General features: G+C 43.2%; 1 protein-coding gene across 2 annotated transcripts in view; it reads left to right on the top strand.

Moving 5' to 3' along the window:
* COL4A2 (collagen type IV alpha 2 chain) overlaps positions 1 to 15,572 on the top strand; it is a 308,996-nt gene that overhangs the window by 219,591 nt on the left and 73,833 nt on the right. For both annotated transcript variants that reach the window (XM_088458348.1, XM_088458357.1), the window contains exons 20-25: positions 2,517 to 2,627; positions 2,707 to 2,853; positions 4,298 to 4,390; positions 11,728 to 11,891; positions 12,982 to 13,054; positions 14,517 to 14,623. In XM_088458348.1, the coding sequence (XP_088314474.1) occupies positions 2,517 to 2,627; positions 2,707 to 2,853; positions 4,298 to 4,390; positions 11,728 to 11,891; positions 12,982 to 13,054; positions 14,517 to 14,623 (695 nt within the window). The remainder of the gene's footprint in view (positions 1 to 2,516; positions 2,628 to 2,706; positions 2,854 to 4,297; positions 4,391 to 11,727; positions 11,892 to 12,981; positions 13,055 to 14,516; positions 14,624 to 15,572) is intronic.

The raw sequence follows: 15,572 nt of genomic DNA on the forward strand, positions 1-15,572 counted from the left end.
CCAAACACACTGGAACCCAACTGAAAACATATATTTCCTAGCAAACTTTACAGTGTAATGTAATAAAACTGTAGATTGTTTTGGTGTTGGGAGTGGTCTTTGTCATCCGACATTACAATTATTGGAGTGGTTTCTGTCAGAGTTGTCACTGCTAGCCCAGACCCTAGTCCTGAGATATCCTTTGTTTAAGGTAGTTAGTACATAGTTCCAACCCCTGCACCTGCCTGCACCCATGGTCATTGCTGACAAAGTATTCATTAACAAAGAGTAGCAATACATCTAAAAAGAAGACTTGTCAATAACTTTGTGTATGTGTGATAAACTGTAGGAAGGGTATTATGATTTTATTTTTATTTTTTTAACAAAATGATAGCTGCAGACTTGCTCAGAGTATGTATTGTAGGTAGTTATATGATTTTCTTGGCAATGTACAGTAGATGCTATATGTGGCCTATTCTAGAAAGAGATGTTACCAGGAGCCAGGGCCGTAGCTAGGGTAGTGCGGCCGGTGCCATCGCACAGGGCACCACATATCAGGGGGCGCTGTTTGGGCCTGTGAAATTTCTGTTTATTATCCTTTTCACTTGTAGCTTCCTCTTATTTCATCCCCAGCATCTCCTGGCCTCCCCTATATCTTCCCTGGCCCTTCCCCATGAAGCCATGGCCCTTTTTTGGGTGTATTATGTCCCTTTGAAAAATAAGGGGGTGCCAATGCTCTTTCTGGCACAGGGCACTAAAAAGTCTAGTTACGGCTCTGCCAGGAGCACCACATGCGTGGGGAGCCCCGACACAGTGAGTTGGATTCTAGACCAAAGTGGGTCAGTATAGTGCATTTATGGGGGAGTACAAAAATCAGCCATATAGAATGATGACTATGCTTAGCACAAGTAGTTATTATCAGGCCCTGGAACTTAAAGCATTCTCAAATATACTTGTACATTTATTTTTTATTTTTAAATAGCAAGCTAAGTACCTGTTAAACATGCATCTATAGTCAGTCTTCTAAGCTTTCCTCCTACGAATCATTATCCTGAGGGACAAAAAAAATATCTGTTATAGTTATACTCACAGGGGGCGATTCAAATGTTTCTTTGGTCGTGATAATTAATGAGCGCCCAGTTTGATATTCAATTGTTCTGGGCGCTCATTAATTATCGCCCTCTTCGCTGCCTAAAAGACGAGGTTTAGCCTTCTTAATTTCTGGTTAGGGCGCGCTATCTGCGGCTAGTGCACCCTAACCAGGGTGTTTCACTCCTGAGTGCGTGCAGAAATGCCAGCGCCGGCGGCTAACGCGCCCTGACAGAGCAAAAAGTTAATTGCTGTCGGGCGTCTTAAAAAAACGCCGCTCGCAGAACATTTGATTCGCCCCCACAGACTCTTAGCATGTCATGTGATGGCAGAGGAGGGAGAAAGTCAGGGAGGATTTTACAGAGCTCAGAGGGACGTTCCAAAGTCTCTCTGTATACTACATCATGTGACAGTTTTCACATACCATTGTGCATAACTATAAATTAGTAATAACAGCTAAGGAACCAAGGAATTTTGAAACTACTATAGCCTGCCACAGTGATTTAAACATGAGAATCATGGTTTAAGTAACAGATACAGTGACCCTTCCTCTGTCCCCATAACTAAGAGGAGGTTTATAGGTTTGTATGAAGTAAATACAGTAATACATTTTACACACAAACAAAGTGATCATTTCTACATGGATTAATTAATTTTGCTATGCAACAGTTTTATAGATAAACATTGACCTGTCAGTCTGTGGGCCTGTGAGGTAGATGCAAATGCAAAGCCAATGGTATTCATACAGAAACACCCACCGGCTGCAGAACCGCTATTTTGTGTATTAAGTTGCACCATTGGTCCAACCATCAAACATTGCACCAGCCCTTTGGAGATAATGCCATAGTCGCCGACCTCGACGCACCTGCGTCTGTCTAGCCTTCCCCTGTTACCACTAAGATACACCAACTGATCCTGCCTCTCCATGTATACATTCCTTCTGCAGTTTTTGGTGGTAACCAACGGGACGCATGAGCATTACGACTCTGACACATGTCCAGAGTGAAAACATTGGCCGCTTGCATCTAGCATCGACACTGCGTCCACCTCTGAATCAGGCATATTGGCTCTTCTTAGCTCCCTGTATACATCACATACCAATGGCAGAGCTGTGTTTTCATAACATCATTAATATCAGCTGTTGTCTGTTACCTGGAATACCCATATCATGTCACACCACTTAAATATTCAATTTAAACATTGTCGTGGCAAAGATTTGAGATGTTAGGATATATTCATGATTAAACTTTTTAGAAAGCAAATAAGTGTATCTCTAGAGTGATTTTGCCTCAGGGATCATCATTGGTTTCAACTAATCTTTCAAATATGTACTGATAGTGATTAGACCTGTAGTTAGGAATTCAGGCAGGTAATAAAATAAATACTTTCCAGGCTACATAGTATGTCTTGTAAGAAACACTCTCTCTTAATTTTCTGTCAATATATAGGGTCAAAAGGAGACATTGGATTTCCTGGGAATGCTGGTTTCAATGGGGAGAGTGGAGAAAAAGGAAATCCTGGTTCTCCAGGTTCAACGGGACAACCTAGTCCATTCCCAAGTAATTTTATTTATAGTTTTACTTTCAAATTCTTCTTCAGTTGTTGGGTGCTGTTTTAACATTGCTTTAATTGATATAGGACCACCTGGATCTCCAGGTTTGAAAGGTGAAAGAGGTCATAAAGGATACCCAGGGAATCCAGGCTTCCCTGCTTTTCAACTTGGAAATGATGGAGAACAAGGAGACCCTGGGCAACAAGGTCCTCCAGGTTTGCCCGGATATCCAGGTAAGGAGTAATAATGTATAAAAATATCTCAGTAGTATTGAATTTATGTTTTATGTACACAATCAAATCTATTCCACTTCTGTTCTAAAGCACATAAAAGTAGAACACATTTCCACTCCCCCCTACATTGTTTTTTGATCACAGACATGTTTTGATAAGATGGTTGTCTTGGTATTTCCCCATAGAGATAAGTGATCCTTGTGTGAGTTTGTGCACATCTTTCAATGATCACACAAAAAAGAACAAAATCTAGCTCAAAAGTCTCATAAGTCATGATTCTCTACAATATTTTTACAGAATATATATATATATATATATATTTATAAACACTTGCAAGTAAATGGGCACTCTCAAATGCATTTGGGTTAGGAGGAGGGCAAGGGTTAGGCACTAGGGGGAGGGTTAGGCACTAAGGGGGGAGGGTTTAGCACTAAGGGGGGAGGGTTAGGTTTAGGGTGTGGGGAAGGGAGGTTAGGTTTAGGCACCAGGGGGGAAGGTCAGGTTTAGGCAGTGAGGAGGGAGGGTTAGAATGCTGACCAACATTGTACAGGTTTAAATCTTCAAATTATTACATTTTATTATGTGATGTTGTCCAAATCCATCCAGTGGGAGGCGCAGAACATGACTTTATGTCCAGATTTCTGATCAGCGAACTCCACTGTGAGGTCCAGCCGACCCACCAACCACTCCATTAGGCATCCCAGATCAATTGCCACCCCTCTGTGAAGTTTTCATCCAAATCCATCCAGTTGAAGGCCCAGAACAGCTTCCCAGGGTCAAAGTTCTGCCCAGCATACTCCAACAGGAGGTCCGACCGGGACCTCAACCCCCTAGCATGTCTCCTAGGATCCAAAGTTAGCACTATGTGAAGTTTTCATCCAAATTATGTGGTGTCATCCAAATCCATCCATTGGAAGGCCCAAAACAGGCTCCCTGGGTCAAAGTCCTGCCCGGCGCACTCCATCGTGAGGTCCGACTGGGACCCCAACCACACCATTAGGCATCCCGGAACAATTGCCACCCCACTGTGAAGCTTCATCCAAATCTATCCAGTGGAAGGCCTAGAATAGGCTCCTTGGGTCAAAGTTCTGCCAAGCGTTCCTGGGTCAAAGTTCTGCCCAGCGTACACCAACGGGAGGTTGGGCCAGGACCTCAACCCCCTAGTATGTCTTTTGTTCACAGTAAATTATGAAAATAGACAATGTACATAATTTAATTACATTTTCTAATGAAATAATTATTACATTATCAAGTCAATAGTACCTCAGGATCTGCCCCCCACTTGGATCAAACTCCTCTCTGGCTTGCCCCGCCATCTCTCTACTGTCCATTGAGCTCGTGCTTTGAGGAGGTGGGACAGCCTTACACAGTTATTATGTAGATTTTATTATGTATTCTAATAAAATGTGTTCAGCTGTTATATTTTTACCTATTGTAATTGTAGGTGGACGCATTGGACAAAAAGGTTCCCAGGGAGCTCCAGGAAAAGGTGGACCAAATGGATTCCCTGGTCTTGCCGGTTCAAAAGGAATCAAAGGTGATCTTATTTTAATTAAGCTTGAGTTTAGAAAAAAAACCTTTAAATCATTTGAAGCATTTTGTTTATTAATTATCAACAAAATGAAACCCAGTTGTTGTGCTAGTACGTGTTTTCCTATCTCTTCTATAAATAAAACCTACTAGACCTCTATTTAAAAAAGACTATGGGCCAAATGTAATAGGGTGAGAGTTTAGAAAATGTGAGAGTTAAGCAGTAAAACTCTGACACTAATACATTGATCGAGTTGTATTTTCAAAACAGGAAACATCTGGATGAGAGTTTAAATCTTGAGGGTTTTTTGAGTCTAAAAAATATGCACGTTTCCATGTTCTGTGACTTTATTACATTAGCTGGGTTTATAAATGTGACAGTTTTCTCTCACATTTTGTATACTCTCACCCTATTACATTTGGCCCTATATTTCTCTGTGTGACAGTCATGTGATTTCCCTTTATCTATTTTCCAGGAGTAGTCACATTATGTTATGTAGAAATTACTCTTTAGGGATCATTGACAGGATTTTAGGTCTTTAGTACGCTAATTTATCATTAAATTTAGCACTTTTTCCAATTGTTTTTATTTAGTCTGTATCCAGGAAGCTATTGGATACCATGTATATCAGATTTGAAAGGCTATTTATTGTACATGGACATAGAGGCACCACTGCAATAGCTGACTGTTGGACATGGCAATAATTTTCTGCATTTGCATTGAATTACATTACTTCATCAGTGTACACGGAACATGAATATATAGAGAACTGCATTCAGGAAACAAAAGTAACAATACTGCGGGTCCTTTTTGTCCATTTTCTTATCAATTTTTATAAGGCCGTTCTAAACACAAACTTAGGATTCGTTCTACATATTAGGTATAAATATATATTTATAAAGTGCCGGGAATTAAAGTTTTAGGATCATTTAATTTAAATTGAGGCCTTGGTGGGCATCAAATTTCCCTTATGCCCATACGCTAATGTTTCTAGTTATGGTTCTGGACTGCCTGTTCTAAACAAATTTATAATTGTGCCATATTTATTCTGTTTCTTTATGATGATTTAGTCATATATTTTCCCTTATTGGAGCCTTTCATTAACCTTTACTTGTTTGAAGCCAAACCCGAATATTCTTTGAAGCAAACCTGTCAGGGTTCAGCCTAGGATCGGCTATCTCTTACCTCCGTGCCGGCTTCCCCTGACTTCCTTGTGGTCAGACGTCTGGTGCAGTGATGGGCGAGATGCTGAGTATTCTGCCTTAGGTGCTTTCTGCGGACTTCCATGGTCGGCTGTGTATGTTCGGGATCGGAGTTCCCATCATGGGCGCCGCCATGACAGTTCTTCTCATGTGACAGTCCTCCTAACCAATGGTAGCATGATCTCAGTCAGCTGACGCTGTGCTCCAATAATCTGCTACCCCTGGGTATAAATCCGCCCCCAGAACTCCAGGAAGTTGCCTGATCAACAATTGTCACTCCTAGTGAACTAGTTGAGTCTTGTTCCAGGTGTCTTTTCATTATAAAGCAATGCTCCATAGTCTGTCAAGCACTGCCAGAACTTGACGAGTCTAATACTGCTGCTTCATGCGGCTGATTGCCGTTCCCAGTTTGCTCTCTCTGCTCACTCCATCCAGGACCAGATTATGGGCCTGGGACCAGGGGTGTAACTAGGCATTTGAAGGTCCCATAGCAAAAGTTTGTAAGGGCCTTTAAGAAGCACCCATTTGTGAAAAATTTATTTAACACATGTAACTTTGGCCCCCATTTACTAACGAGTTTTATCACCAAAACGAGTGATAAATTTCACTGTGTATGATAAATGATAAATGGTGCCAATCAGCTCCCAAGTGTCATTTTTCTAACAGTTGACAGTTGGGAGCTGATTGGCTGGAGCACCATTTATCATACACAGTGAAATGTATCACTCATTTTGGCGATAAAACTCGTTAGTAAATGAGGCCCTTTGAATGAAAATGTTCAAAGGATACTAAACTGGTGTCACATGGGGGTGCGAGCTGCACCGGGTGACACCCAAATAGCAGAGCTGCTCTACTATTTTGGTGTCACCCTGTTGGACGGTGTCACTGAGAAGCCAGAAACCGGAGAGAGGCAGGGGAGAGACTGTGGGCTGCCCCAGCAGCTGCTGGAGAGCTGGGTAAGCCCACCTTGTGCCGAGAACGGGGGACGGGAATGCCTCCAAGATCGGCACACATAAGGGGCGTGGTTTTGGGGAGTGAAGCCACACCTCTGCCAAGAAGTCACGCCCCCTTCCAAACGCGCGAGCCTACACCGCACAGAAGAACTCCGACCAGCAGCAGGTGTCACCCAGGTAAGTGACGCCTCTGGGTGTGGCCAGTGCCATGTAAGCGTGTACACCTTTACACTATCAGCCCTAATGTCTCCCTAAATATGTAAAAGTATAAAAATTGCATCTCTTTATGAGGAATATAGAAATAAAATTATAATACTTATGATTCATGGCCGACTGTGTGGCCAGCTGGTGACTGATCATGGTCATGCTGTCATGATGATAGGCCTATTTTTATGTGAAGGCCTGGAGCTGTAGCTCCATTCACCCCATTGTTATTCTTGCCCTGACTCCATGTGTGTGCATGCTGGCCAATTACCTGCTTCCACCTGTATAGGTGAGCACGTGGCTTCTGCAGGGAGTTATATGTGATCGCTTTTGTCACTCTGGCACCAAATCAACCCATCCTATTTAAACCTCACTAGAAAGGTGCCAGAGTATTAGGCTTCACAGATTTGCACCAGCATTCCCTGATTATTTGTCTGCTGAATCCAGTATACTGACCCAGCTTGATATACTTAAGGTGTGACCGTTTGTCTGCATATTGTGTGGGTCCCTGGTGAAAACTAATGGTGCGTTAGTATACACATCCCTGTTCTAGGTAGTGTAAATCTGGTAGATATGAATCTATAAGTGCAGACAATCTTCTTTATAGCCACAATTAAATCTTTATAAAGAAAACTGGTTTAGTACTCAGGAGAAGGCACAAGATTTTGGAGGGGAGGATTCCAGATTACAAGTTAGAGGATAATGGGTGCAAATGCAACAGTGAGTACAGCAGCAGTTTATGCCTTAAGGCAAAAATACATATGTAGTCAGGGCGCCAGGCAGATTAATAAATCAATTAACAGGGTGTGATAATAGCAGCGCACCTAGAAGAGGTATGCCAGTCCTCTAAGAAAAAAGTTAAATAACAGATCTAGGTGGAGCTTATACATACACTGACACATACCATATTTAAATAAAAAGATAATATTTATTGAATTAGCACATTAATAACTCCCGTGAGTGGGTCAATAAAAAGCTGCCTGTCACAAGCAATAACATAAGGCTGCATATATAAATTACACAATCATTAGACACGGGCCCTGCACATAGAAGTTCTCAGTCTTGCTTGGTATATTTAATAAGCGCAGATAATATAGAAATGAAATCACCATTGGTGTGTTACGTTACCACATTTTTGGTATACAGTTTACAAGGTAGGACGTAGCATCAGTCCATTTGTCATTTCTATATATATAAAATAAAATCTCCAGAGATATCAGATCAGAGATAGCAATGTGCCTTGTTGCTTAGCACCAACCTAGAGAGAAAGGGGAGGGAGTCAGGGACTGAGCTGGTCATGTCTGAGGCAGACAGAGAGTGAGAAACAGCCTCCAACGAACCCCTGAAGATGCCCTTATGCAGACACCAGGAAGGAGCCAGAAGAAGCATAATTATCAGGAATTTAAAAAAAATTAAAACCATCGGAACACCATTGAATGATTTAAATTTGATGGTAGCAAATATCGGAACGCCACCATCAAATGGTAAAAACACTACCATCGGAACAAAAACATCTCTACGCTGAACCTGCAGGTGGACTCTGGCCACCACTCCTCCACTGTGAAATGCTCCCTCTCTAGCGTAATGTTCCTGCTCAGCCACCCCCCCCCTGATGAATAGGAGGCACCTCTCATTGAGGTCAGCACTGTACTCGGACAAGGGCACCACAGCGAGGAAGCTCAACAGGAAGCCCAGGAAATACTGGGTACATTGTGCCATGTTTGTCAGCTGGGGAGGGGTACGCATGGAGGCTGCAGAAATATGCACAGGTACCCCAGCCTGGGAATTGGTATGTAATGCCAGTGGCTGAATAGCCGCCAGGTCAAATACCAACAGCGGAAGACCGACGGTTCGAAATCCCGACAGGGGGTGGTAAGTACCCTTACCCTCCCCTCTCCCTACCCTAACGCTCCCTTAACGGTGCCTTACCCTAACCTCCCCTCTTAATGCCTAACCCTAACCCCCCCCGGGGGTGCCTAACCCTAACCCCCCCTTCCCATAGCCTAACCCTAACACTCCCAGGGGGGTGCTTTACCCGAAGTCCCCCCAGGGGTTCCGAAAGCTATACCCCCCCCCTGCGGCTAGAACCTCAGACACTCGGCTTACCTTCGTTCGGTATGACGGGTGTCGGGATTTCGTTGTGGGGCTAATGATAGGCGTCAGGATTTCGACGACTATCTTTAGTCCCATGTTGGGCTTTCGGATTTCGGCAGCTGGGATAGCAGCCGCTGGTGTCCTGACTACATCCTCCGGCCTGGGGACATGCTGCTGATAATGCTTACAGTAGCTGCAATACAAATCTCTCATCCATGATCCTCCTGCCCTTCCCAGCACATCCCAGTGGCCGGGCCCCAGCCAGCTGCAGGGGGGTTGTGGGGACACTGGTGCGATGCAGGGAGCAGGAGTGAGAAACAGGGTGGTGAGATGCAGAGGTCTGTGGTAAGGCGCAGGATTGAGGAAACGAGCCTGTGGTGAGATGCAAGGGGCTGTGGTGAAATATAGGATGCCGCTGTGAAATGCAGAGGGCAGGAGTAAGAAGCAGGAGGCTGTTGTGAGAAGCAGAGGGCTGTGGTGAGATGCAGGGGACTATGGCGACATGTAGGTGAGATGCAGGGATTTTTGGCGAGATGAAATTGCTCCTGTGCGAAGCTGGAACGGGTCATTAGTAAGCCATAAGATATTGTTAAACTGCAAGTTTCAGCACACCTATCTACCCTGCTGGCTACAGAGCTACAAGTTACCTATTTTTGTTGTATATACATTGTTGCATTTGTGGAACAGTCAGACAGTAGAATGGTAAGAAAAAAAACAGTATACGCAAAGTGCATACACACGATCAGATTTTTCCTTCAGATATGAACGATAACGATTTAAAAATCGTTCAGTCGTTCATATCTGAAGGAAAATCGTTCATATCTGACATGCCTGAACGATGGACGATCAACGATGCGCGTTCCCGTTTGTCAGATAACGATATCTGACATCTGATGGGTTTGCAGTCAGACTTGGACGATTCCATTCATTTTAATGCAGTCAAAAATCGTTCAATCGTCCAAATCGTTCAAATCGTTCAAAACTTTGGTCAAATCGTCCAAATCGTTCAAATCGTTTAATCGTTCAGTCGTTCATCTGACAAATCTGACAAGTCTGACAAATCTGACCGTGTGTACGCTCCATTAAACTTTATTGATAATCGTTCAAAAAATCGTTGTGTGTGTATGCACCTTTAATGCTAATTAAACTAAATTGTGAATATATACATGTGATAAGGTTTTAGGTGTATTCAAAAGTATATATAAAATGAATTAATAGCACAGCTAGTTTCAAGGTAATTAGTGAGAATACCTAATAAACAGAAGCAACACAAACAAGTGAAACTGCATTAAATATGAAAAATCATTAAATACCGGTATGGCAGAATAAGTAATGGTCAAGACACACCAATGCACAGTAAAATACAGATTTAATACAAGATACAAATATACAATATTTAATAAAAATGAAATGTAAAAAAATCATTATATATCACTTGATAGTAAATAATAAAGTGTAACATATAGTATGTGCCCTAGGAATGATAGTACACGCTGGTATAGAATAATATAATATGAGCCATTTGTATAATTAGTTTCAATGACTTCAATGCATATATTGTAAATAGAAAGCCTCCTATGGCTAGAAGTGTGTATGTAGAACTCCCAAGAGTATGTAAACAGTCATGGGCCCAATAAATAAAGGAGGCTGATGATATTACCAAAAGGTTCGGCTAGAGTAATGCGCTCTCAGCTCCAATATGTAGCCGGGTTAACCCATTCTTACTGACTTTTTAAGTCACCTCTCCTAGAAGCCCGGAGAGGAGACGTGACTGGCCACTTGAGGGGGTGGGACCTGGCTCCTATGTCATTAGGCCCAGTCCCCACCACGAGAAGCTGCCGTGAATTGTGGGACCGCAAGGAGGTTGGCGGGGCTAAATTATGTGGTTTCACGTAATTTAGCCCCACCCCATCCATGCGGAACCGCGATTCCCAGCAATTATCTCCCCAACCTAGGAATAGGATGGGATGCGGGAGATCAGGACACTTACGGGAGTGCGGGAAGCTACCCAAAATTTCGGGAGCCTCCCGCAACTTCTGGGAAAATAGTCAAGTATGGGTTAATCACCAGATGAGCTGATCTTTTAGATTGATGTTCACCACTGCAGCCCTTCCAGCCCAGATGGACGAGTGATGCAGTCAGCGCCACTATACAATGAGCTCCAGGTGCACACCAGGGAAAGGCTTTCAGAATGAAACAAGCGGCTCAGGTATCCAATAATAGCGTAATGCAGGTCCTCTGACTAGTTTTGCCCCTAAAGAGGCTTTTTTTTGGCAAGATGGTATTTTGACAAGAAACAGTCCTTGTCATTAGTACCTGAAACTGACTAAAGGAATACAATAGTGTTAGAGGTTATAATTGTATAGTCTGCTGCAGAACCATTTCTTAGGTCATTGCATCTGTACGTTTTCAACATGCTTCCATATGTATAGTACTGTGTATGAGCCTTAGACTCATTAATTAATATTTACCATTAATTAATATTATTAGCGCTCCCGCTAGGTAGTTTTCGCGGGGCGGCACGTGCGCCCTGTTCGATTTCAAAAGGGCAAAATGCGCCCTGCCCTTTGGCGGTGCCCCACTAAAACATCATGGCGGATGCCGTCCCCACCCATGGGCCACAGTGTCCCGAGGGTGGGAAAAATTGCAGTGCAGCGATCACCGCCGTTGAATAGATGCCGGGTGCATATGCCTGGCTTCTATTCACAGAGACAGGAGAGTTTGGGGGCAGCCGGCATGTCTGTAAGTGCCAGGAATGCCTCCAAGAGTGATGAAAAAGGGATGCATCTTAAAAATAACACTAATTATGATTTGTTTTTGAGTGAAGAGAACACTAGACAACATATTTATGTCTTTGTATTTTCTGCCACCTATGCCCCATATTCTCCAGGTGATCAGGGAGAATGTAAATGCTCTTCCGGTGCTGAAGTATCAAAAGGACCTGCTGGAGATCCTGGTCCTGTAGGTTTCTCAGGTCATCCTGGAGTACCTGGCACTAAAGGAGAAGAAGGAAATAGAGGAGGTCCTGGGCAGCCAGGTACCCCCGGTATTAAGGTGAGACATTTCCTTTTACATTATATTCTCAAATTATGGAGGACAGGTAAGATTATTTACACCTGTATTTGGCAGTTCATGACTCTCCAGGTCTGCTAGTGCTTGTAGTTAGAAATGAACATTATGTCATAATACAGAATTCATCAACTTATACCCAGTTCAGTGGTCAGAGACCAAATTACAATTTATCAGGAAGTATTGGATAATTGAGTAGCAGGAATTGCAATTTAAAATTTGAGTTTCGAATAACAAATGATATAAAATAATACAAACTAACAAATTTGAAATGTTTACATTATTAATTGACCTTTTCACCTTTAAAATCTCTATTTGAATATGAGAAGAAATATCCAGACCAGAAATAAAAAGAGAATCTATTGCCCCAAAATTTTACAAAATAGGGTGATCCGAACTGGAAAATGTGTTCGAGAGTAGAAAAGTGCAAGTTGGTTATGTGAAATATTTGTCTCATTTGGCATTAACTGTACCCAGTCCTACCCATCCACATTGTACAGTACAATTATATGACCATCGTGGCCCATGCTCCACTCATATACAGTACTATGACACAAATACATGTCCTACAAAATCTACAAATCACTGTCCTGCAAATGGGAATTGGTACTGGGCATATGCAGTGTTAGAAATGAGAATAGCACATATTCATAATTAAATCACTAAGGAGTCTATTTATAAATGGTAAAACTGTGCAGAAGCTGCACCACTGCCATGTAACAAAGCATGAATGCAGGACGTATCACAGATGTCTCCTGTCTTAGGCAGCAGTCCTCATTAACTTTCCATGGGGACTGCTGCCTGGTGCATTTACCACAATCCAAGAAGCTTAGCTTTTCAGAGCTTGGCACTTTTAGCTGATGTAAGTCTATGGATAGATTATCGCCGGAAATGGATCAGAAGATCCCTCTCCAGCAGTTGCCATGTTTCAACCACGACCAGTTACTGCAAAATGATACCGCGCATGCATGCGCCTAAGTCTGACCTTGATTCCAGGCTCCTGGATCCTGTGTCATTGTCTATGTGATAATAAATTGTGATGTAATTAATCCTTTTCTATAACTTTAAATAAAAGGGACTTCCAGGCATCACCGGTCTACCTGGCCCTGTTGGAGAAAAAGGCGACACTGTGTTTGCTACAGAGAAAGGTAAATTTACAGTACATGTGTGGTGGATTCACTAATTGTTACTTTCTAAGAACTAGAGATATGCGGTTCGGTTCTCCAGAAATCCAAATCCACGTGAATCTGGACAGATCCGAGTCGCAGTTCTGATCTTCCCATGGTTCGGAATTCGGATTTTAAATTCGGATTTCCGGTTTTGGATTTCAAAAATTACATGATTTTAGCTGTTTTTAAATTTTTTTTATCAATTTCTTTCCAAAACCAAAACACTTGAGGGTGGTTTTGTAAAACACGAAGATGAGTCCGGATCCGGATCTAAAACCGAAAAAAAAACAAGGGGGTCAGCACACATCTCTACTAAGAACCTATAAATCCCAGATAGAGTATGCACATTACAGCTTGTATTTGTTCATCCTTTTGTTGCAGATACAGTAAACTAGAACTCCTAACACTTACTCAGCAGAAACATCTAAAATGTATACAGAGGGGCCTATTCATCAAACGATAAATGACCCAGTAACCATGCGGGAACACTAGTTTCCGCATATTTTGTTTACTGGGCTATTCATCATCTGGGGTCCGGTAGGACCACCTGATGTTCAGCAAACTCTGAAAACTGAACTTTTTCAGAGTTTTATTCCGAGAACAAGCGCCATCTTCAGATGGGGCTTGTTCTCGGATCCCCGCTTCTTCCACAGGTTCTCATCAGCCGTATCACAGACATGTGGTTGACCGGACGGGGCAACACAGATGGTTGGACGATGGGATAGCCTCCATTCTCAAGGTAGAATATCCCTTCTGTCTTATCATATACTTGTTACCTAAAGTCCATAAGTCACTGGTGGACCCACCTGGTTGCCCAATAATTTCAGCCAGGGGATCGTTATTACAGCCGCTTGCGATGTTCATCGACATTTTCTTGCAGCCACATGTCATCGGTATGGAAGCTACATCCATGATACGGCTGATTATTTGGATAAAACCTTGCTGTTGAGTTTGCTTCCGATCTTGTTCTCGGATCCCCGCTTCTTCCTATGGGAAGGAGTTCCAGGAATGCGAAGAGGGATCCGAATTAATCCCTCCACCGCCTCCGCACTACATCCCTGGTGGCTTTGCGCAAGCGTGACCTTGGGTCATGCATGCGTAGCCGGGCCGACAGGGAAGAGGTAAGTAACTCAGCACCACCCGGTCAACCACATGTCATCGGTATGGGAAGCTACATCCGTGATCTCTTGGATAAAACCTTGCCATTGGATGGCTTAACCGATGAGATGTGGCTGGTGATGATGGATGTCGCAACTCTTTGTACGGTTATACCACATGATGCAGGTCTGGAGACATTGAGAATTACATTGAGCACGAGTTCTCATGTAGGGCCTCCTATTATCTTTGTTTTATAACTGACTTATATTCGTTTATAACTCCCATTGTCACAAGGCATACTGAAGTTTGTAATGGTAATAACTAACCTTTACTATTTGTGAAGGTGCGAAGGGTTCGAAAGGAGATCCCAGTATTCCTGGTGCTGTCGGGTTTGAAGGAGCTCCAGGAAAGGATGGAGCGCATGGTATTCCTGGCCTACCGGGTCCTCCTGTGAGTAGATTAAATATTTGATCAAATATTTAAAATATGAATTACAAAAAACAAACTGTGCATGACATGGGCATGGAAGCACATTATGTTCCCAATTCTGAATCTCATGCAGATGCGTCTATTTGTGGTCACCCATATGCGACTATGCACAGGGCAAGCTCCTGGTCAACATGATCCCTGTGCGAGAAATGGTGGAGTGTCCCCACCCCCACAGTCACTGTTCAGCCCTTCCCTACTCTCAGCTATTGCAGCCAGCCCCCCTTCTATCATTCTTCAGCAGAGCCCCCCCTACTTAATCAGCAGTGTGTGTCAGCACCTGTAGCTCAAATTCATTCAATAAATACAATAATATTGAGTGTCAAACTCACCGACAACAAATTCAATTCAGCCCCACTCCAGGAGTTCATGAAGCTTTGCCAGTCACGATGTCCTATTCCTCACACTGCGCATGCGGCAGCACCGCGGTTCACTCGTGCCCCTCTGAGAATAATTCCCCCTCAAACCGACACCCCCGCAGGTTCCGGACGCCACCTGATGGACTCTCAATCACTCACTGCAGTGCACCGTGACTGTGAGGGCTATTTCACACCTGCCGGTTTTGACCGGCCAGCAAAAAACGTCCAAAGCCGGTTATTTTTTCCGGCAATCAGTTGTGGGTTGTTTTTTTAAAGTAGTAGGCATGCGCAGCAGCAGATGGAGCTGTGGACAGGTACAAGGTTAAAAAAAGCCGCTGTGTGTGTGAAAGGAAACATTGGAATTAGTGCTTCACTGACTTGCAGACACCACAGGCGTCCTCATCAGTGAATATTCCCGGCTCGGCTGTAACACGGTGACCGTGCTGTGTCCATGCCGTCTGAAAGGACCCACCTGTTTTCATGCATTATTAAAAATACTACACGGCAAAAAGCCGCTCAGTTTTTTGACAGCCGGTGAAAAATGTCAGGTGTGA

The sequence above is a fragment of the Taudactylus pleione genome, unplaced genomic scaffold (genome assembly GCF_031769625.1).
Source record: "Taudactylus pleione unplaced genomic scaffold, aTauple2 ptg000041l, whole genome shotgun sequence".
Classification (NCBI taxonomy): Eukaryota; Metazoa; Chordata; class Amphibia; order Anura; family Myobatrachidae; genus Taudactylus; species Taudactylus pleione.